The following is a 21,200-nucleotide window of genomic DNA, read 5'->3' as shown; positions in this document are numbered from 1 at the left end:
TGTGTGTGTGTGTGTGTTTTCCCACTGCGTTCCTCTGCAATTAAGTGTCAGGTTGTCTCACTCATTGCACCCGCCCACTTCCCCGAGGGTCCATTTCCCTTTCAAAGGGGCCACACGGACAAGCCCTTGTTTTACAGTGCACCAAGTTTCTGGGGTTCCATGTGGGCCCTAAAACAGCCGTGCTCTTCATCTAGGATGTAGTAATTAGCCAAAATGCCAACAGAAGTTGCCAGGTCAATCAATCGCTCTCATCGCTGAGAGAGCATCTCCTCCCTTGCAGTTCCTGACGTCTGTGGCAGCCTCCCTGTATGTCTTCCTTCACTTGACTCTCCATTTCTTTAGATCCCTCTATTTCTGCCTCTCTCAACTTCTCAGTAAAGTCAGTATGGAAGACTCTGCTTGACGTACAGACGTACGGCATGGCAGGAAAGCTGACCCTTGCTAGGGGAAGAGGGGAGCAGAATGGGAGAGGGACTCATTTACGTATGCAAGCCATCATGAAAAGGAAACCAAGTAATTGCGCTTTTCTTTGTGTTAATTATTGCAGTTTAAAATGTTTTGTAAGTAGGTTAATTAATGCAAAATGGTTTTCCCATCACTCTTTGCAGAGGACTCAAGATGAGCTTTACCAGTCCCTGCAGCAGAGAAGAGACTGGAGAGCTTGAGATGGAATCAGAAGAATTAGCTCTTCTAGGGATTCTTTTCCATCTTCAAAGCACTGCGCAAACATCACCGCGCAGTTCCGCGCTGAGGACTGTGCGTCTAGAGGGGACGTCTCTTTTCCCAATGGACCTGCTTCCCAGGGATGTTTAGCCGGAAGTGCTGATGTAAAGAACAGAAATAAAAGTTTTTACTTTTCTCCCTCACCCCCGTGACCTCCGTGCGGAGCTGTCCCATCCAGAGGCTGAAACTCCGCTTGTTTGGTGACCCCGCAGTGGCTGTCCTGGCCATCGTAAGGATGGTGGGGGTGGGCGGCTGGCACAGAAGGCAGCAGCAGCAGGGGGTGCCTCTCCAAACCCTGCACCCCGCCGCATTCACCACACAGGTTGTGTTGAGTGGCAGTCTGCCCCACTCCATGCCCTCCCAGTCCACTGAGCCCCATGGGAAGTAGCCTCTGCTCCCAGCTGCCCTGGGAAAAGTGGGGCCAGGAGGCTGCCACTCACATCGTGTGGTGAGTGTTACGTGGGGGAAGGGTTTTGCGAGGTGACCCATAGCTACTGCCACCGTCAGTGCCCTTCCCGAGGTAATCCCTGGCCAGGGTGGGTGCGGAGAGAAAGGCTGCCTGGGGCCCTGCATCCGGAGCACTGGAGGAGGGTTGCCATGGGTCCTGCCTGCCCAAGGGACAGCCCTGCCCCTGCAGAGCCAGCACAGCTAAGAGTTCAATTCCCACTTGTGCCGCATCACAAGAGGTACATACGAAGCCCTCTTCAGCGACACCTGCGCGCGGCCATCGAAAGCGACCAGATGCAACAGTCACTGAGGGCATCACTGCGTGCAAGACGTTTTAATTTTCACTGGCGATGATGCATGAGAAGAAGAGAGCCCAGCTTGACTCTCGCATCCCAGGCCGAGTTTGCAGTACGGCCAGTTTTGTTTTGCTTTTTTTTTTTAAAATGATGTTTTACTTGTACGCTGGCCATACGTGATCTGAGGTGCTGGTGCAGAACCCGGTGCTTCCAGTTTCACAGGGTCACTCTCAAAGCCAATCGCTCTTGAATAGCACCAAAGAAGCCAGGAAAGTGAAAGGTTCTGTCAAAAGCAGCCTTCATGCTGCCTAGCCAAGTACCACCACAAGGTAGGGGAAGGAGAGAGCCGGACAGGCGGATTCGTATGCTGTTTGGATTTTAAAAGGCACAGTCAAGATTAAAATGACAGCCACAAGAAATGGAAGTTCTCTTACCTGTTTTTACCATAAACATCATAAATGACTCAAAGGGAACTTTATATCTTGGTGCCACAGAAATGCCTATCACTCATTTACTTTGCCTTTTGTTTACGTTTTTCCCCTATAGGCAGTTTGGACAGAGGAACAAGGCTGGGACAGTTCCACTTTCTGATCTCTGTGGTGTTGAGTTCCAGTTCCCAGCCCATGGGAAATGTTTGCCCCTTACTTTTTGAGGCTGTGTCTAGACTTACCTTGAAGGTCGACGGCTGGTATGCGATTTTTGGTATGCCAGCGGCTTACCAAAAATCGACTTTGCAGCCATCGACTTCTGTGCCTGTCTTCGTGGCAGAAGGCCGACGGGAGCACTCGTCCCGTGGCTCTTCCTTACTACCAGCAGGCATTGCGGGGTCGACGCCGACCCTGGAATGTGCCGTTTCGCGCATGCGCAAAATGGCATCCCACAAGATCAACCCAAAGCGGTCGATCTTCTCCGGTAAGCGTAGATGTAGCCTGAGTTACTTTGAGCTGCACTTAAGCTTCATGCAAAGCCGACACCCAGGGCTATGAGTCCTTCTCCACGTCTCCTTAGTCAGACTTTACAAATACACTTTTTCAAGATTTTCCATGTCGGAGGAGCTTAACCCCTAGGAGATGCCTGACCCCGGAAGGGGGTTTACTGAGAGGAAAACGCCTGCCAAAAAGACAGGATCTTTAAGAATTCTAAACACAATTAATGGTCACACCCGTTATCAGCAACAGGCTTACATTCCAAATGCCCATTTGGGTCCAGGACAGCGCTACTGCCGGGGGTAACGCGCCGGTAGAGTCAACTGCAAACTAGGTCAGTTGGGGTTTTATTTGTTGTTAGGTAGGTAGGTTAGGCTCGGCTCGCCCAGATGTGAAGCAGACAGAAGATAGAGCAGGGAGGAAGTGGAAGAGAGCGAGCACATGCCCAGAAAGAAGGAAAAAGAAATATACTCACGTTGTAACTCAAGGCCAAACTTTGCAAACTCTTTACAGAAAATTTCTTCTCAGCCAAGCTGGACGCACTGAGACATTCACTGAAACGCCCCCTCCCGCCTCAAACACGGATCTGCGGAGCAGCAGCATACGTGGGTGCGACAGCTCATCCAACGTGCCTGACCGCACGCTGGAAGCTACTGCCTTTCCTCACACAGTGGTGCTGCACCTCTCCCTCCGCTGACACAAGCAGGACGACGCATGGGGCCCTAGTGGGCTTGTTTCTGAAGGTTAGCGGCGATCACAGTCCAAACAGCCTCTGCCCCTGAAATTCCATTACCGAAGCGTCTTCCAGGGAAAGTGGTCTGGAGACGCCCGGGCTGAAGAGTGGAGCTGCGATGAGGTAAGCATCTCTCCCCACATCCCCAGGGATACAGCTGTCAACATCTGTAAGACTGAATTCCAGAGACTTAACTCTGTGCAGAAGAGAATTCCTCAAATTAGTTCCTCATTCCAGAGTGCCCCTAAGCGGGGTGCCACACGGCTACAGGGACGGGGTGGGGGAAAGCAGTGTTGGGAAGCAGTTGAGGGAAAGAAAAGAAGTGGTTATAGCTTACACCTCTTTAGCACTTTCCATCCAAGGGGATCAAGGCACCTCCCAGACATTAATGAATTATGGCTCACGTCCTTCCTGGGAAAGAGGGGCAGAATTTCTCTCTGCAGGGCACAGGGGAGTGAAGAGACTTGCCCAAATCCTACAGAACTTTAGTGGCATAGCTGGGAATAAAACCCAGGTATCCTGACTCCAAGGCCGAGATGGATGAGAGGGTGTGACTGATGGAAGAGAGAGAAGGTGGAGGGCGGGGAAAAGGGTGGTGAGACAAAGGAGAGAGAGAAATCAGCGGGGCGTGGGGCACACATTAAGTCAGCCTGACATTCGAAAGCCATTCAGGCCTACAGGGGTACAGCTATGGAGTAAACCCCCACTTTACGCGAGTTTTCGACATACAAAGTTAAGCATATTAAAGCCAATGTCGAAATCCCGGACTCCAGCCGCCCGCTTCCCCCAGCTGCTGGGATGAGGGGCAGAAGCCAGCTCCCTGCTCCCCAGGGCTGGGGGAGCCTTTCCCCGCCCGCCTCCCTCTTCACCCCTCCCTCCTTCTCCGAGCCCCTCGGTTGTGTCTCTAAGCTCCGCGCCTGCCAGAACGCCTGCAGATGCTCCTTGTAAGTGCCCTTGGCCCCTTGGTGTACTGAGCTGAGGTAACACACCCCTGACCCTGAGGGCTAGCAAAGCGGCTGTGGGTTGTGCACCCGTCTCTTAATCCCCCTTTAATATACTTCTTCCTTCCTTCCTCCCCACCCCATTTCTCTGCCTGTCTCACCCCCCACCAGCCTTTTACTACTCATCACAAGTTAGAGGCTCTGCAGAGAGCCAGGGGTCCCCCTCCGGCCTCTGGGGTCCTGGTCACAGCCTGACTGCTCCTTCAGCCCATTTCCTCACTGAGCTGGGAGATGCAGGCACTGATTCCCACGGCAGCATTTTGGGGTGTGGTGGAGGGAGCCACAACGGGGGCTTCTCACGCAGGGCACTCTTTCAGGGCCGGCTGTTTGGGGGGTGTGGCACTGACCTCTGAGACCACAGGACTGGGCCAGGCCCTTGGCTGGGAAACATCTGTGGAGCTTGTGGGCTGGGTGCTCTGGTGATTTTCCTGCCGTGTCCCTGTGATGTGGCTGCCTGACCTTTCCAAGGGACCTCACACCCTCAGTTGCCCGCCTTTGGTTTCCCCAAGCGCATGAGTCATCCAGGGCTGAAAACCTTCCAGGCCAGACTTGCTCGCATGCAGTGTGCCTCCCAGCTCTGCCAGAGAACAGGTTCAAGTCCAGGGCAGAGTCACAGAGAAAGCCAAGACTGGACTCAGTAGGACTCCCAGAGCTGTTACCCGACTCAAGGAGTGAGGTGGGGAGGGGAGGGGGACACCTGCAAATTCAAAGGCCTTAGGAGGGCAAGCAGGACCTGGGCTCCAGCCCTCATCCCAAGAGCTCCCAAGGGCAAAATGGAGCCTAGAAAGGACCACGGGAGGATTGTAACAGAGGAATAACTCTTGGACAGAATCTGCCTTGTGACTACTGAGATGGACTTTGTGCTGAATTTCACTTGTTGCACAGGGGAAAAAACCCACCCCCACCAAAGACACAGAGACACACACACCGGGTAAGCACCTTAAGTTTCCTCTCCTAAGGTAGGTTCCCCATTGCTCTGATCGTCCTAGTTGCCCTTCATCACACTTACTCCTATCTGAATTCATCTCTCAAACATTGGAGACTAGACTGTCGCACTATTTCAGAGGAGGTCTCACTGGTGCCTTGCACAGTGGTACTAACACTTCCTTATCTCTACTGGAAACACCTCTCCTGAAGCATCCCAGAACTGCATTGTCTTTTTCATGGCCACATCACATTGTCACATGGGCACCCCGCAACAGAGCAATACGCAAAGTCTTTCTCCTCTGCTGTCATTCCAACAGGTAAATCCCCAGTCTATAGCAAAAATTCTTATGTTAGTCCCTAAGTGTCTGACCTAGCATTTGGCACTATTAAATTTCATCCTATTTCTATTACTCCAGTTTCCAAGGTCATCCAAATCTTACATAATATTCTAGTTCTCCTCCGTATTGGCATTACCTCGCAGCTGTGTGTCATCCACACATTTTATTAGCACAGTCCTGCTGTGCGCGCCAGGTCATTAATGAAAATGTTCAACAACACTGGTGCCAAAACCCATCCTCGAGGAACACCACTTGTGACCTCCCTCCAGCCCAACAGTTCACGGGTTGGCCTGAGCTGTGGTAATCAATTGTCTCTTTAACCAGTTCTTCAATCACTTTTCAAACCTTGTGGTAAGCCCATTTCTTCCAGTTTAATTGATAAGTTCACACGTGGAACAGTAGCTGCTGCTTTCCCTTTGTTTGTCTTGGTCAGTCCTCTGCATGAGAGAGATCAGGCTAGTCTGGCACAATCTACCTTTGTTGTATTTTATCCCAGCGACCATTTACCACTGTCTTTAATTACCCTCTTTCAAAGTTTGTTCCAAGATCTTTTCGGGTCAAACAAATATGCCTATTGTTTCCCAGATCATTTTCCCCTCCCACTTTCTTAAATACATGTATAGTTGCAATTCTCCAGTCCCAGGGGATGACCCCAAGTTTACAGAGTTATTAAAAATTACTGCTATGGGGCTTGCAATTTTACCTGCCATTTCCTTAATATTCTGGGATGGAGATTATTCACACCCCCTCCTTTGGTCCCATTAAGCTTTCTGAGTTTGGCTTCCATGTTTAGCTGCCATGTTCCCTCTACTCCAGGGGTAGGGAACCTTTTTTTTGGGGCAGGGGCCACAGATGCACAGAAATATCAGTCACAGGCTACCAGTGGGGCCGACAGCCACTGCGGGCTCTGGGGCAAGGTGTGGGGAAGGGACACCTCTGTGCCCAGGAAGGGGTGGGGCCTTGGGTGGAAGGGGCAGGGCTAGGACAGCCAGCCCTCAACACTACAGAGGTAGAAAAAGTACTCAAAGAGGTACTGAGTAAAGGTACAGCTGCTGGGGGTTGGGGGGTATATTTAAGTACTAGTCACCAGTGTCCTTCTGGAAAACTACTTGAGCAAAAGTACACACGTACACGCCACATCTCGATTGTACTCAAGTATCTAGACGTGAAAGCAGCTGCACTTTTAGTCAAGTAACTTTTTGGGTACTTTTTCCATCTCTGCAACACTGCCCAGACCATGGTGTAGGGCCCTCCCAGCTCCCTGCCCATCCCATTAGAGCTGCACAGAGGAGTGCTCTGGAAGCAATTCAAAGGGGCCAGGGACCTGGTCACTGCTGCTTTAGTAGCAGTGACGGTGGCCCCAGGCCCCTTGGAATTGCTGGGGCTCAGGACAACTGCCCCCTCCTCCCCCATCAGCAGGGCTGGGGGGCACACACGAGTGAGAAGAAAAAACACTCATGGATGTGGCCCCAACCGATAAGCAGGGGAAAAAAAAAAAAAAGAGGGGGGGTGAAACACTCACCTCCCTCATGCACCTCGGGGCACCAGGCTTCCCCTCATAGTCCATGCATCCAGTTTGGTTTGCAGCCCTTCCCTCCGAAGTTTGTCCCCTCGCTGGGAAAGCAGCCCACCGATCGCTTCTGCACCTTCAACAAATTAATTGCAAACCTCCTCCACATGCACACCCTTGAGTTCTCCAGTCCAGTCTACTTCCCGAATTCCCATTTTTTTTTTAAATTTACTCTTTGAAATCAAGGACCCTGGCTGCAGGCTGTCTTTGTTTATCCTTCCAATTAGTTTAATGTAGCTCCTCTCCTTTCTCTCAAACTCTTGTACTTGCCATCTCTCCCAGGCACACAAGACTTACGGTAGCACCCGGAGGTGTGGCCCCCTTACGCACCTGCCAAAATTTTAACTGCCCACCCCATATGCCTCCCCCGTGAAGACTCCAGTTGCCTATGCTCCCAGGTGGGGATATTATGGAGACCTGCCTCAGGTACAGTAGCCAAGTGTCCCAAATTGAGAGAGACTGTCCTGATATTTGGGGTTGGTTTGTTTTTTTTCCCTATACAGGGACCTATAACCTCCAGCCTCACCTTGATTTTTCACACTTGCTAGCTGGGTCACCCTATGCCCACCCCACCCTCTGTGGAAATGCCAACTTAGCCCCTAGGGCCTGAGCTTGCACAGTCCTAAATTACAGGGTCCCCTTCTACTAGCTGAATTTCAGACCCTCCCCCCGCCACCCCTTCCCCAGTCCCGGCTCCCTTGCAGGCACAGGGCAGACAGCTGGGACAGAGGGTCATCGCTGGCTGGAGCATTATGGACCCACCCTGCAGGGAGCTGGGTGTCCTCGGTAACCAGATCACTGCCCTTCCCTGTGTCTGAGCTTTCCCACCCAAAAGCGGGGCTAACTAGATCCTGCTCTGCTAGGAGTGCCTGGCAGATGAAGTTCACAGGGTGTTCTGCAGCTGTCTGAGGTTTCCCACAGGCTTGGACTGCTGGTTGTCTCAGGGCCACCAGCAAGGCCGTAGGACCATCCAGAGCTGCCGGCTGCTGAAGGGGAGCAGAGGGACCGGTGCCTCACCTGGCACTCCTATTCACCCACCTCTGGGCTCCTGAGCCCTCCTGCTGGCGCTGCCTCCTGCCACCCCAGACAGGTGCGTCCTCGCCTAGAGGACAGCCTGCCAGTTGGTGTTGTGTGGGCACGTTCAGGGGAGTGAGTCATGCTCCCCACCCACCACCTGCCCCTACAGATTAACCCTTCGCTGCCCGCTCCAGTTCTCTTGGGTCACTGGCAACTCCTACTACCTGGGATCTGGAACAGGACGTTTGACAGCAGCTCTTGAAAGGCAGGAATCTGAAGTATCAGAGAGGGAGCCGTGTTAGTCTGTAGCTTTGAGAACAACAAGAAGTCCTGTGGCACCTTATGGACTAACAGATATTTGGGAGCATCAGCTTTCGTGAGCAAAGACCCGTGTCTCATGCATCTGATGAAGCGGGTCTTTGCCGACGAAAGCTGATGCTCCCAAATATCTGTTAGTCCATAAGGTGCCACAAGACTTCTTGCTGTTCAGGAATCTGAAGGCTTTCCATATATGTTCACTCCCTCTCCCCAGCTCTCTGCTGGAACATTTGCCTTCAGACGTTGAACTGGGTAGAACTGAACTGTTCCCTGGTGCATTTGCAAAAGCACTCAAGTAACCTTTCACCGCCCCGTCCAGCCGACTGGTGCCAAACCAACCTCTCCCTTTTGTTCCCTGGATCTCACGGCCGTCTGCCTGCCCCCAGGGCATTCTGGGCAAAGAACCACCTAACAGTAGGTCCAACATGGGGTTTGGAGACAGCTAGGGCAGAGAGCTCAGTGATTCGGAAATGGTCCATTTCTACAGCTGGCCTCGCTGCCATGGGATCCAAAAACAAAGCCTCGCCTCAGCCCCACAGTGCCCTCTGGGATCATGGCTCTGCCTTCCAGATGTTATAACCTATCAACTTCTTTGCAACTTGATCAACAGGCTCTGGAGAGGAGCTCTGATAAACAAGGGAGGAGAACTCCCAACACAGCTGAGGAGCCGGGAAACAGTAAAGACCAAGGGACTTTCACCCAGTTTGCCCAGTGTTACAGACAGAAATGGTGTCGACAACGCCAGCTGCTCGTGCTTTAGCCAGCCACCACGCCAGTAACCGCGAAGAACGTTAATTGCGCTCTGAGCCAGAAGTTCCCAAATTGTGGTCCGTGAGCTCCCTCCAGGTGCTCCACAGCTAGCTCCTTCTAAGGTACACGCAGCAGGGTCTCAACATTCGTGGGGGTTCGGCGCTCCGAACCCTAGAGAATGGTGAATTTTGCCAGTGTGGGGAAGCTGCAGCCACTGGCACTCGCCACCCGGTGCTCCCCATCTTGGGGCCCCAGGCTCGTGAATAATTGGATTTGAGAACCTGAAGTTCATGAATGAGGGAACTTTACTGTACCTAATGGGCCTGGAGCCTCACATGTAAGTTGATGTGGTGGCCTTGGGCGGGAGGGGAATAAGGGGCAGGTGGGAGGGAGCAGGGGGGTGTGGAGGGGGTGAGAAGGTAGGGGAGGGGCCAGTGCGGTAAAAAGATGGGACTGGGGGAATCTGGGATGGACTGAGCTGTAACGGCCAGAGAAAGCGGCGACTTTTTGCAGCTCCAGGGCTGCGGCTGCCAGGGGGAAACGGCCCTCGTTGCCAGCCCCGGCTCTGCTTCGGTGGGATACTAAAATAGGAGTCGTGTGCTCTCATGTGTAATTATTATTAAGGGGGGTTCCATGCAGCGCTCTGCAAAAGTCCACTAATGGTGCAAACAACATTCACAAAGATCATTAAGTGGCCCCCGAGACACTCAGGTAGCGAACAGCCTTCTCCCTGAGCAGAGCGCTTAGGCAGTCACCCAGGAGAGATTCAGGTATCACCTAGCAGAGCAGCACAGCGCCCCCACCTGGCAGTATGAGTTTCTATTGGTGATACACACCTGCACATACCTTGGTGTACATAAAATGTATTCTTCCCCTGGATGGACAAAGCTAGAGGGAACACGCAGTAAATGACACAGCAGGCATGCCCTTAGAAATAAGACCCTTCACTGAGCCATCCCCTCTGCCACATCCACAGCAGGAGGGCTGAGAAAACTGTCCCTGCATCCTCTGCCTCCAGAAAAAATACGTGCACAGAAACGTGCTCCTCCATCGCAGGAAGGAAAGTTTAGGTCCTCTGCTTTGCGCAGAAGGAGAGCAAACAGCAGAGGACACTGAGAATGCAGAGGTGTTCAATACCTACAGTGCTACATGCTTTGCTAAAAAGGTGTAATGGTGACAGTTTATATTAACAAGGGGGAAGGAATGCAAGCCAAAAAATACTGAGATAAATTAGATGTATTCAAGTCTGCAGGGCCTGATGAAATCCACAGTGGGGTACCTTAGGGCCTGAGTTGAAGAAATCTTAGAATCATTAGCAATTGTTCTCTAGGGCTACTGAAACATAGGAGAGGTGCCACGGGAATTATAGACCAGCCTAACAGTAATACCTGGAAAAACACCAGATCAAAATTACTAACCCATCATTTTGTAAGCACCTCAAGGAGAAGAGGATTATAAGGAAGAGCCAGCCTGGATTTGTCAAGAAAAAATGATACCAAACCAATCTAATTTCCTTCTTTGGCAGGGTTACTGGCCTAGTGGAGGGGGGAGCAGCACATCTGAGGCATCTTGATTTTCGTTAGCCTTTGGACAGTGTCCCACGTTGTCATAAACAAACTAGGAAAATGTGGTTTGGACAATGCTATGCTAAGGTGGATGCACAACTGGTTGAAAGACAGACCATATTCAAAGAGTAGCTCTCGGGGCCTACGGTCAAACTGGGAAGGTGCATCTAGTTCCCTCGGGGTTAGTCATGGGTCTGATACAGCTCAATATTTACTTGGATCATGAAGTGCTGAGTATACTTATAAAATCTGCAGATGACACCAGGTCACAAGCACCTTGGAGGGCAGGGTTCTCATTGAAAATGACCTTGAGAAATTGGAAAACTGGTGTGAAATCAACGTGAGTAAATTCAATAAAGACAAATACAAGGTGCTACACTTGGGGTACGTGAAATCAAAGGCACAGCTACAAAACGGGGAACAACTGGTTAGGCAGTAGTGCCGCTGCAAAGGATCTGGGGGTTATAGTGCATCACACCTCATCACCATGATGCCACTGCAAAAAAGCTGATACTCTGGGGTGTATTGACAGGAGTTTTGCATGTAAGACATAGGAGGTAACTGCCCTGCTCTGTTCACCATTCGCGAGGCTTTCGAGGAAGATGTGTTCAGTCCATCTGTTCCGTTCTCGGTGCCACGCCTCAGGAAAGATGTGGACAAATCAGAGAGAGTTCAACAGTAACAGACAGATAGCCGTGCTAGTCTATACAGAGAAAGTTCAGAAGAGGCCAAGCTGACCTGTGAGGGGAAAGTAAAAATAACCAGATGCTTTGAGAAAAGATGACTGAGGCAGAACACCTGATAAGTCTTCAGGCATGTTAAGGGCTGTTACAGAGAAGACAGTGACCTATTGCTTTCCACATCCACAGAAGCTACGACAAGCAGCAGCAAGGGAGGGTTAGAAAGTTTATCCTAATATCTACCCTAAGTACAAGGATAACTGGACTCAGGAATAGGCTCCCTGGGGAGGCTATAGAATCCCCGTTACAGGAGGTTTTAAAGAACCCTGGATACCTGCCAGGACTGGTCCACTCTGAAGTTTAGCTGGTCCTGCTGCCACTAGGCGGGGGGCTGCACTTGGTGACTTCTCCAGGTCTCTTCCAGACTAACATTTCTGCGATTCTAGGGGCATGTCTTCACCACCTGGAAAAATGACCTGGTCAGAGTCATCTTCCAGGGTTCAATTTCACAGGTCCAGTAAGGATGTGCAAAATCAAACTATCTGGGGTCAGCCAGCGGCCCCTGTATTCCTCAATATCGCGAGGACTACGGGAGGTCGCTGGGAGAGGTTCTCCCGTCGACCTCCCTCTGAGAAGTCAGACGGACAAGCTGATTGCAGAGAAGTCGATTCCTAGCTATGCAGTTGCTGGAGCTAGGCTTGCGTATCTACAAATCGACATTCAGGTCTAGCACAGACCTGGCCTATGACTGCGGAGCGGACCCTCCCTCACCCTGAGTTGCATCAAGTTCAGAGTGATGTGTACAAACAGCAGCAAGGGGCCTAGCTATATACCAGGTGCACCATGGAAAGCACACCCATACTGAACAATGCTGTGATGTAAGAGCAGGCCCTCCCGCTCTGTCCCCGGACAGGTGGTCCCTGAGTGCGGGACACGCTGTGCATCCCAGCACAGCTCTTTAGTTGCTGGGCCACAGTCCGGTTGCAACGGCAGTTATGCAAAGGTTAACGAGGTGGTGTGAGAGAGAACACCTGCTCTTCGGCTCAGAATACAAACAACCTGCGCACACGCTCTGGGAAAGTGAACGGGGGAGGCGGCCGCCGCCAAGCCAATAAACGGGCAGCAGGAGCTAATCAGCTTCAAACGGTCAGCAAGCAAGCTGCTGGCACTGCCTTCAGCTACGTGCTGCTTGCCCCGTGAGTAGGCAGATGAACTCTGCCCTGCATGGCCCAGCCCTTCTACCTGGGTGGAGCAACCCAGGAGGGGGAGTCGTGCCTGAACGTGGCCTGGGGGCTTGCAGTGACCTTCCTGACAATCCCAGCAATTACTCTCCTTTTAGATTGCTGGGAGGATAAGCTTGTCCTCTCTGAGGGTGGGGAATTCAGGCACTCAGGAGAGCTTTAAAGCCTCGCAGGACATTGAGACGAGAGGAGGACTGGACAGAGGGCATCTAAGGACATGTCTGCAATGCACCTGAAGGCATGATCCTCCCCCAAACAGGCGCACCCAGTGACGCTTTAATCTAGCTAACACAAACAACAAGCGGAGGTCACAGGCAGGCTTGCACGCTACTTGCTAGCTCAGGCTGCTCTGCCTGTGCTATTATCATTACCCTGGGGCGTCAGATTGAAGCTACCATGGGTATTCTTACCACCCCACCTTCACTTGGATTCAAAGAACACAACCCTCTGTGGTGCTCATTTACCTGGTCCCCTTCCCCAAGAACACCACCTTATTTTCTGCAGCATCTTCCATCCCAAAGCACATCACAGACTATAGACTATGCTGCAGGTATCCTGTGCCTCCCACCTGAGAACCTCAGAGCACTTTAACAGCTACGCACCACATTTCCTCTGTGGGTTAGCAAGACATTATCCCCATTGGATTACCAGGAGAATACTTCATTTCTTTGGACCTGAAGTTATCAGACCGAGTCTGCACAGGGAGTCGTGGCAGAGCTGGGAACGAGGATCCGGGACACTCAGTTCCGGTTGTGTGCTCCAGCCATTAAACTGCACCCCATAAAAGTACAGGGGATCAATTCACTGATTGGTAAAATGCAGCTGCCTCTGGGGAGGAATGGGGCAGCTATTCTACGCAAACAATGCAATGACTTTTAGGACAGGGAAGTGAGGAATAACTTCCCCACAGTGAATTTCGGTGCAGTCTGCCAAAGTGGATGCTGACTTGGGCCCCAGGATTAACACCCATACTTACGTGGAAATTCCTTCCTAACCACAGGTAGTCAGAACCTTGGTTTGTGGTCTCATCTCTACCATCCATGCCTACAAATGTGTCCCCTGCCCCCACACAAAGCCAGCTCCTAAGTCCCTGAGGAGAGGCAGTGATGAGTAGATCTTAACAGAGGCAGACCAGTTTAAGCTGCCACACTGCACAGCTCATGGACAGGTTAACTGGATCAGACCTTTCAGAGAGGCCTGCTCCAGCTCACGGTGGTGACGGGCACAGAGGAGGACAGCACATGGTATGAGAAATGCCCACACGCACCAGGCCTGTGCATGAGGCTAGGTCTCAACATCCCGGTGGTTTCCAGGCAGTGTCCTGGGCCAATAAGGAACGTGAGAAAAATATGCAGAGACCATCAGGGACTCCCCCAGCCCACAACCAGCAACTGAACCTCCAGTTCATGACAAGCCATCTACTCCCAGGTTATCCTCCCTGTGCCGGAGTCTGGAAGCTCTGTACATGGGATGTCCTAGGGATGACACAGCGGCCTTTACATCTAGGGCTGTGTCTGAGCAGGTTCAGACAACCACATGCGTCTGTGCTCCATAAGCTGCTCCCTGCCAGCTATGCCCTAACCCAGCTCCTGAGCTCAGTTACACCCTGAAGTAACCCTAATCCGCACAAACCCTCTGGACTGACACCAACGATCTCAATCTAAACCTAGCTGCTGCTTCCTCTGCCTAACATTTCCAAGATCTGCCCTTTTCCGCCCAGACAAGCTGCCAAAGTTCTTGTCCAAGCCTTCGTCATCTTGCACCTTGAATCTCAGACCCTTGCTCCAGCGCCGCACCCTGCACGGTTATTCAGAAAACTTCAACCCCCTCCCGCTTTTCTTCCTGGCTTGCCAGCCTGACTCTCAGCACCCCCTCACCTCCCTCCACGGCCTCAGCTGGCACTCTCCAGAGAGACCCAGGCCACTTCCAGCTTTTGACAGCCCTGGACATAATTAAAATAAAAAATGATGACACATGTAAACCAAATAAGGTACCAAAAAAAAAAGTGAGTGAGGTGTGATTTGAATATTAATAATCCAGAGTCTTTTTCTGTGCAAATGCTCTAATAATTATTGAGGGATGTGCATAAAAGTTGAGAAACTTGTCAAATGCCAAAAAATTAACAAGTGTCTAAATTTAAGGCCTCCCCGTTGAGAGAGAGGCCAAGGCCAAATGGTTCCCCCCCACACCCCCGACTGCCCTAACCTGATTGGCCCTCTTATCAGACACAAACTCCTTGTCAACACTTTTATAACCCTTCATGATTTAGACCTCAGGTCTACAATAGTTTATCAGAAGGTGGATCTTGCCTTTGTTCTGTCAACACTTCTGCAGCCAACTCCCTGAGCATCACATTATCCTATAAGCACTGATGTTCCTTCCCACACTCTGCCCCTTACATCCAGAAAGTGCTCCCAAGCATGGTCCAAAGACAACACTTGTGTCCTACACACAAGCCCACGCTTCAAAGTTTGCCGCTTCGAAGTTGCCGTGGGGGAGAATTAGCTTAATGAAGTGCTGCGTATGCACCACAGCACTTCATTAGTCATCTCCCGACTCCCTACTTATCATGCTCCCTTTGAAGTTGGGAGCTAGCGTAGACACAGTCAAAACGTGAGGAGAGACACCCACACAAATAGAATACACACATTCAGGGGATGATGGGCTCTTGAAATAAATTGCTTGATTTGTTTTGCATAAAGCATATTTCAGTTATGCATATTCATATTCAAAAACATGGGGCATAGCAACACAGAAGGCATTTACCTTCCCCTTTGGATTGGGCCCGGGTTAGAGTGGAAGGGATCACTTTCAGGGTAAATATACACTGCGCTTTCCCAGCCTGGGGAGTTCTGGTTCATGCAGAACTCAGCCCAAGGCACCAGGGATAACGGAATTATTTGCAAGATTTTTGCCCTTTAGCTTTTACGAGAAAACCAGCTAAACAAAAGCCACGTTCCAAAGAAATTAGAACCAATAGGCAGCTGCCGAAGGGCTGTTTCACTCTATTCTGCCCCTGGCCGCACCTTCTGGAAACTTGGATTAAACTGGGGGAGAGAACAATTGAGCAGAGGTCAGATTTGAAAAGCAAACATGATAAATCCAAAAGGTTGGGCAACTCCAGCACTGAATAAAATGCAACCTGAGGCATGGTTCCTGCTCCCTGCCTCACCTAATTCCAACAGGAATCCAAAGCACCTCACGCAAAACTCTCCGGAACAGAGCAGGAAAACAAACACGCCTCTCATTAAACACCGACACCCAAGAGAACAATGGAAGGAAAGAAAATGTGGAAAGCCCCATCCCCGTCCACCCAGCTGGGAACGTGCAGCACTTGCGTCTCAACCTGGCGTGGCTGCACCAAGGTAGTGGTTGCTCAGGAAATAGCAGCGAGGACAGGGCTCCTCCAAGGGAAGGGGATGCAGAAGATGGGTTAGTAAGGGACAGAGGGCACGGACTTGGATGGGACCGCACCCCACTGAATGCAGAGCCATTGCACAAATGGGTTCACCAAGGCTTACTCCGTTGCAAAATTCTACCTCCAGATGATCACACCCCTAATCCCCCCGGCCTGGATTTTGACCCCGCTTCCACAAATTATGTCCAGCTTTAGCCTTACTGGATATGAAGGCCTGGTCTATGCTGGCCAGGGAAACCAGGCTAGCACCTTTCCAGCTAAGCACATTCAAGCACCATTCTCACTAGAAAGGAACAATGGGATTCCTAACCCAGGGATGATGAGGAATCTGGCACTTTATTCTTCTGACCACACCTGGCTACCGGACACGGGGCTTGAGTTGTAATGATTTCAGTGAAACGTGCTGGCTGGATTTCTCTCTCTCTTTATCCTGACCAGCATTCCCTTTATGCTGTGCACTTGTGCGGCCACTCAGGAGAGAGTCAACTGCTCCCCACACCTCCCCACCCCGCAGCTGATTAGCAGAGCGCCCACAGCTAGTTATCTCCTGGTGGTGCACAGCCGCACACAGAAAAATTATTCTACACACAGATGGAAAAGATTAGAGGGAAGAGGGATCCCGACCCTTCCATCCAGTCCACAAATTCACAATGGAAGTGACTGTTCCAAGCCTCCAACAACATCTGCATGTCTGTCCATGCAGCAATCTCTGGACTCAGCGCTGTGCATTTGTAAGAGATCAGTTAAACATCAGGCAAGGTAACAGGACGACACATTATAGGGAACTATCATTTTCTTCCCACACAGAAGGTGTCAGCAGGATGAACCAATGGTCTGACCCAGCAGGGCGGCAGGCAAGATGCTGGACAAGTCAGACTAGGAGACATCCCTTGGTAAATCCCTATGAAGCCTGCACAAGAAGACCTACATTCCTATGAGGGCTCCGCTACTTGCCCAAGGTGACTAAAGTCATGGCTTCATTGCCAGACAGGCTCTGGGAGTCAGCCGAGTCAGAGCAAAGACCCCTTCTCTACAGGCCAAGAGGAAACCGGTGGAAGGGGACTCCCACCCCCTCACCCCAATTCCACCTCTCCTGCCTTTCCTTTTGTGAGTTTGCCAATAAACGCCCCAGCCACAGTCCCTGGCTGCCAGGGCAGGAGGGCGCATTTCAGCAGGAGGGAACCCCCACTCCCTACAGAGGCTGAAATTTTCAGTCCTCTCCCCCTACCCCAGCTGGGAAAGTCTTTATGTGGGGAAGCCAGGCAGTTCCTCCAGAGATACAAATGCTCCTTTCCCAGCTGTCAGGGGAAACATGTTACCGGCAGTGAAGTCACCAGGGCTGCTCGGATCCGGCCATTCCTCTCCCCAGGATATGAACTCAGCAGAGGTTTATTTGTATAGGGAAGAGGTGGATCCTTTTCCACTTCCCCCATCCTTCCGAAAGGATAGGACACCCCCCGAAGAAGGAAGAGATCTGTGCGATAGGACCACCAGTGGCCAAGCTCAGCTCCTTGCTGCCAACAGCGGCCCTGCTCTGCTTAAAGCACAGCTCACTGGATGTCGGGCGTGGGAAAGCCTGTCTGTACATAGCCCATTCTCTGCCCCCCATGAAATAATGGGGCAAACATCCAGAGGCAAAAAAATTGCTGAATAGCTATGGAATATGGAACCACAATCCCCCCGGGAAGCACCAGGTGTTAGTTAAGTATTTGACCCAGTCTCATCAAAAATCCTTAAGAATCAGACAGTTCAGCTTGGATATTAACATTCCCCAGGGACTGGGGAGAGGGCCATAGAGTGTTTTGCTAGACCTCAAAGCATCGAAGCAAGAGGGAGGCACTGGGGGTCCCCATATGGATAGGGAGCTTGGGCTGGTTTTATCTTCATTTAGGCAAGATCAAGCAAATGGCACAGTGATGTGGTCTGCGGAGGATATGAAACAGCAAGGACTTTGGGACATGGATGAGGGCACAGAATTAATACAAACAGACAGAGGGATTAGGAACATGGTCAGAGAATAAACAGAAGCAGATTCAATTTGCAAAAATTGCAAAACTACAGCATCCGGGAGAAAATAATTCAAACAGGTCCACCAGGGAGAACAATTCAACAGGCAGATCTGCAGTGGGAACATGAACCCAGGGAAGCAGGAAGCTGAGAGAAAGGACCATCGTGGAGAGACAGCAACTGAGGCAGGTGCGTACAATGAGGGAAAAGGTTCTAGAAAAGGCCAAGTGTAATACTAGACTGCATCAACAGAGGAAAGGCAGCCCAGAGCGCAGGGCAGGGGAGCTGGGGGAGCCTCTCGCTACACAGCTCTACCGCAACCACCCCAAAGTCATCACGTGTGGGTCGGAGCCCCTCCTAACCAGAACAGCCCCAGAGGAGGGACGGGATTTCAGAAAAGCGTGACAAAAATCATCACAGGGCTGGCGGGACTGGTTCACAGGGGAGTCAGCGAGTGAAATCATCCGAGTTTGACGCAGCAACCGTTTGGGACGGTAGGCGGGGCCGTGAGGATGCACCTCTCAAGGAGAAGGAAGAATCATTTTATGGGCTCAGTTAGGAACAGTGGGACGAAGTGAGGAAAGGAAAGGCCAAGGCTGGGTGTTAAGAAAGATTTCCTGAGGGGGAGATCTGGGCACCTCCCCATCACTGCTACCGTCTATGAAACAAGGACGAAGGCCCCCTGCTCAGTTTGCAGCTCGGTATGTGAACGCAGGGCCTGTGGCGACACAAGACCTCAGTGCAGCAGCAACAAGTGAAGCACAGAGGGGCTGCTCTGGCCGTGAGGCACCTGGGCTTGATTAGCTTGCATTGCATTATTGGAAAGGCCTGTTGTCATTAGAGCACTGCAGCCCTGATCTGGCAAACGCAAGGGGAACTCTACCCTCTGGACAGCAAAGCCAAGAGCCCACTGGGGGGGCAAAATGGCAGGGCTCCTTGAAGGGACAGAGCCTAGGGCAGTCAGACCCTAGCACTTCCCACCCCTCCAAGCCACCCAGAATGGTGGAACATCACTGCTCCAGCATGGCAAAGGGACCTGGAGCTCAAGGCTGCCACTGCCCTCAAAGTAGAGCTCTGGGCCCCTTTGAAACACCCGGCCCTTGTGCACCTGCCCCACAGGACTGGCTCCTTCCTTGAGGTTCCCAAGAGATCCAGCAGGACTGGAGTTTTAATGCAGTTCGTATCACCCCCAGGGTTTATCTGCAGCTGGTGAATCCCCCCCCGCCACCCAACCAGGACCAGGACCTGCTTACAAGTGCACCAATGGCTCACCAGGGACACACTAGATTTATACCAGTGTGACAGGCCCCCTCCTGGAGTGGTTATTTGAAAGATGCCCAGGCTAGCTGAGGGCATCTGAGCACCAGCCCAGGAGCTGGGAACCCCCAATTTTAATTGTGCCTTTGAGGTTGGCTTGCTATAAAGCCTTCGGTAAACCTCTCTGCAGTGCAGTTTGCCATATCAGAGACGGGGGTCACTGACACTAGCTTACCTTTGGGGGAGAGAAGGGTGTTAGTTACACTGTCTGCTTCAACTAGGAGCACTGACCCTTATTTACACACAGAGCATCAGGAGTCCCCAGCGGGGATCAGCCAGGAGTTAGAGAGCGGAAGGCAGTCACTGCCCTTGACGGCTTTCAATCTCGACCAGACATGCACAGGATGGGAGGGCGCGCAGGCACAGAGCAGTGCAGGGACACGCTCAAGGTCACCAGGCAGCCGAGTGCTGTATTTAGGTGTCTCTGTTCTTCCAGTGCTTGGCCCAGTACCAGAGCGTAAGAGCAAATCTCCCTGCACTACCTGCTCTCGACAAGCTGGGAGGCTGGAGGGCGAACCTCCGACCACTGCTCCCAGCCTGCAGCATTACTGCCCCTGTCTGAAGTCCTAAGTATTTAAAAACATGTCCCAGATGCCTTTCTTGGACCTTGACCTCACCAAGCTTATCCTCCTACCAGCCAGCTGGGCTCAGGAATGTGCAGCCAGGGTCCCCCAGGACTGATGCTCCGCCCAGTCCAGGCTGGGGATGGGAAAGGGCTGATCTGATGGTCTTGATAAAGAGATTCCCAGAGGAAAAAGGTGGGATTAATGCAGATCCTCTTCCTTCCTAGAAGGACGTCTACTCCCAGGGGAGTCTGCTGCCTCTCTCTGGAGCTAATGACACCAAGATAAAACAACAGGGCATTTATTTTCCATGGCCAACGCCAGGCGAACAATGCACAGATTGCAGGCTCCAGCAAGCTGGGAAGCTTGGAATTAAACTCCAGCCTTTTACCCCTGTCTCTGTTGTGGACTGAGCCAAGACACCCTGCAGCAAACAACCCAGAACTCTGGAGACCAGCAAAATAATGTGTTAGGTGATGTGCTTTCATGGGACAGACCCAATTCTTCAGATCACAGCCTTACCAGAACAGACTCAACATAGAAAGCACAGAGGTCCAAGAGTTGTTATCAAGGCTGGCAAATCAGAAGAGCAGAGGCGTGGCAGGAGGGGGGTGTGGGGTGGGGAAATTAAGAGTTAGATGAGATATTCTGGGTTGGTAATACGCAGCTGGAGCTCCTGACTTGCAAATTCTCCCCCAGTTCTGAGGGGCAGCCAGATTCAGCCAAACAAAGGAGGTGTGTCAAGGCAGGCGGCTGGAAAATACTCCTTGTAAAAACTCCCTCTCCCCCCTCATTGTAAGAGGGGGAGCCAGACCGGCTCTTCACCTGCACCATTAGAAGTGGACAATGTGATCTTTATGCCTCTTCCCTCCCATTCCCGGTAGGGAGCGTGGACCTAAACAGGTGAAAGCAATGCTGAAATGTCCTCCCTGCTCTGCACTGCCCCCTCCCCATGGGGGAGAAAGGAATGGAAAGGGCCAGGGATGTGAGACAGGCAGCAGTGAAGGAAAGGGTCCCCCCCCCCGCCCCCAAGGAAAGCCTGGGATTAAAAGGAAACATTCAATATCACTAACGTTCTAAGAGGCACTGACACCCCTGTCCCTGGGGGTACAATGGAACAACTACTAGCAAAGAGAACTGGAGAGGGGTCATAGCCCAGCACTCGTGGGAAGAAAGGAACGGCTGGACTAGCTATGCCCTTGGGATTCCCAGAGATCCAGGGGATTGGAGCATTAATGCAGTTCACATCCTCCGCAGGACTTATCTGCAGCTGGCAAATTCACCCCTCCCCACCCCCACCCGCTGTGGGCCAGAACCCGCTTACAGGTGCACCAATGACCCATAGGGGATGCACTAGATTTAC

The 21,200-nt window shown here is 51.8% G+C and overlaps 2 protein-coding genes across 6 annotated transcripts in view; one reads left to right on the top strand and one right to left on the bottom strand.

Annotated features, from left to right (window-relative positions):
- Positions 1 to 818, top strand: part of TMEM94 (transmembrane protein 94) — a 118,492-nt gene extending 117,674 nt beyond the window's left edge. Inside the window, exon 33 of the mRNA XM_075014849.1 lies at positions 609 to 818. Coding sequence (XP_074870950.1) covers positions 609 to 813 — 205 coding nt within the window. The 3' untranslated portion in view covers positions 814 to 818. The remainder of the gene's footprint in view (positions 1 to 608) is intronic.
- CASKIN2 (CASK interacting protein 2) overlaps positions 1 to 21,200 on the bottom strand; it is a 77,672-nt gene that overhangs the window by 22,303 nt on the left and 34,169 nt on the right. The window contains exon 2 of one of the 5 annotated variants that reach the window (XM_075014848.1): positions 630 to 822. The exons of the other annotated variants lie outside the window; for them this stretch is intronic. The gene's annotated coding sequence lies outside the window, so the exon portion shown is untranslated. The remainder of the gene's footprint in view (positions 1 to 629; positions 823 to 21,200) is intronic. 5 annotated transcript variants of the gene reach the window in all.

Source organism: Carettochelys insculpta, chromosome 20 (genome assembly GCF_033958435.1).
Source record: "Carettochelys insculpta isolate YL-2023 chromosome 20, ASM3395843v1, whole genome shotgun sequence".
In the NCBI taxonomy this organism is placed as follows: domain Eukaryota; kingdom Metazoa; phylum Chordata; order Testudines; family Carettochelyidae; genus Carettochelys; species Carettochelys insculpta.
Note: the sequence above shows the minus strand (reverse complement) of the source record. Positions and strands in the feature narration are given on the sequence as shown.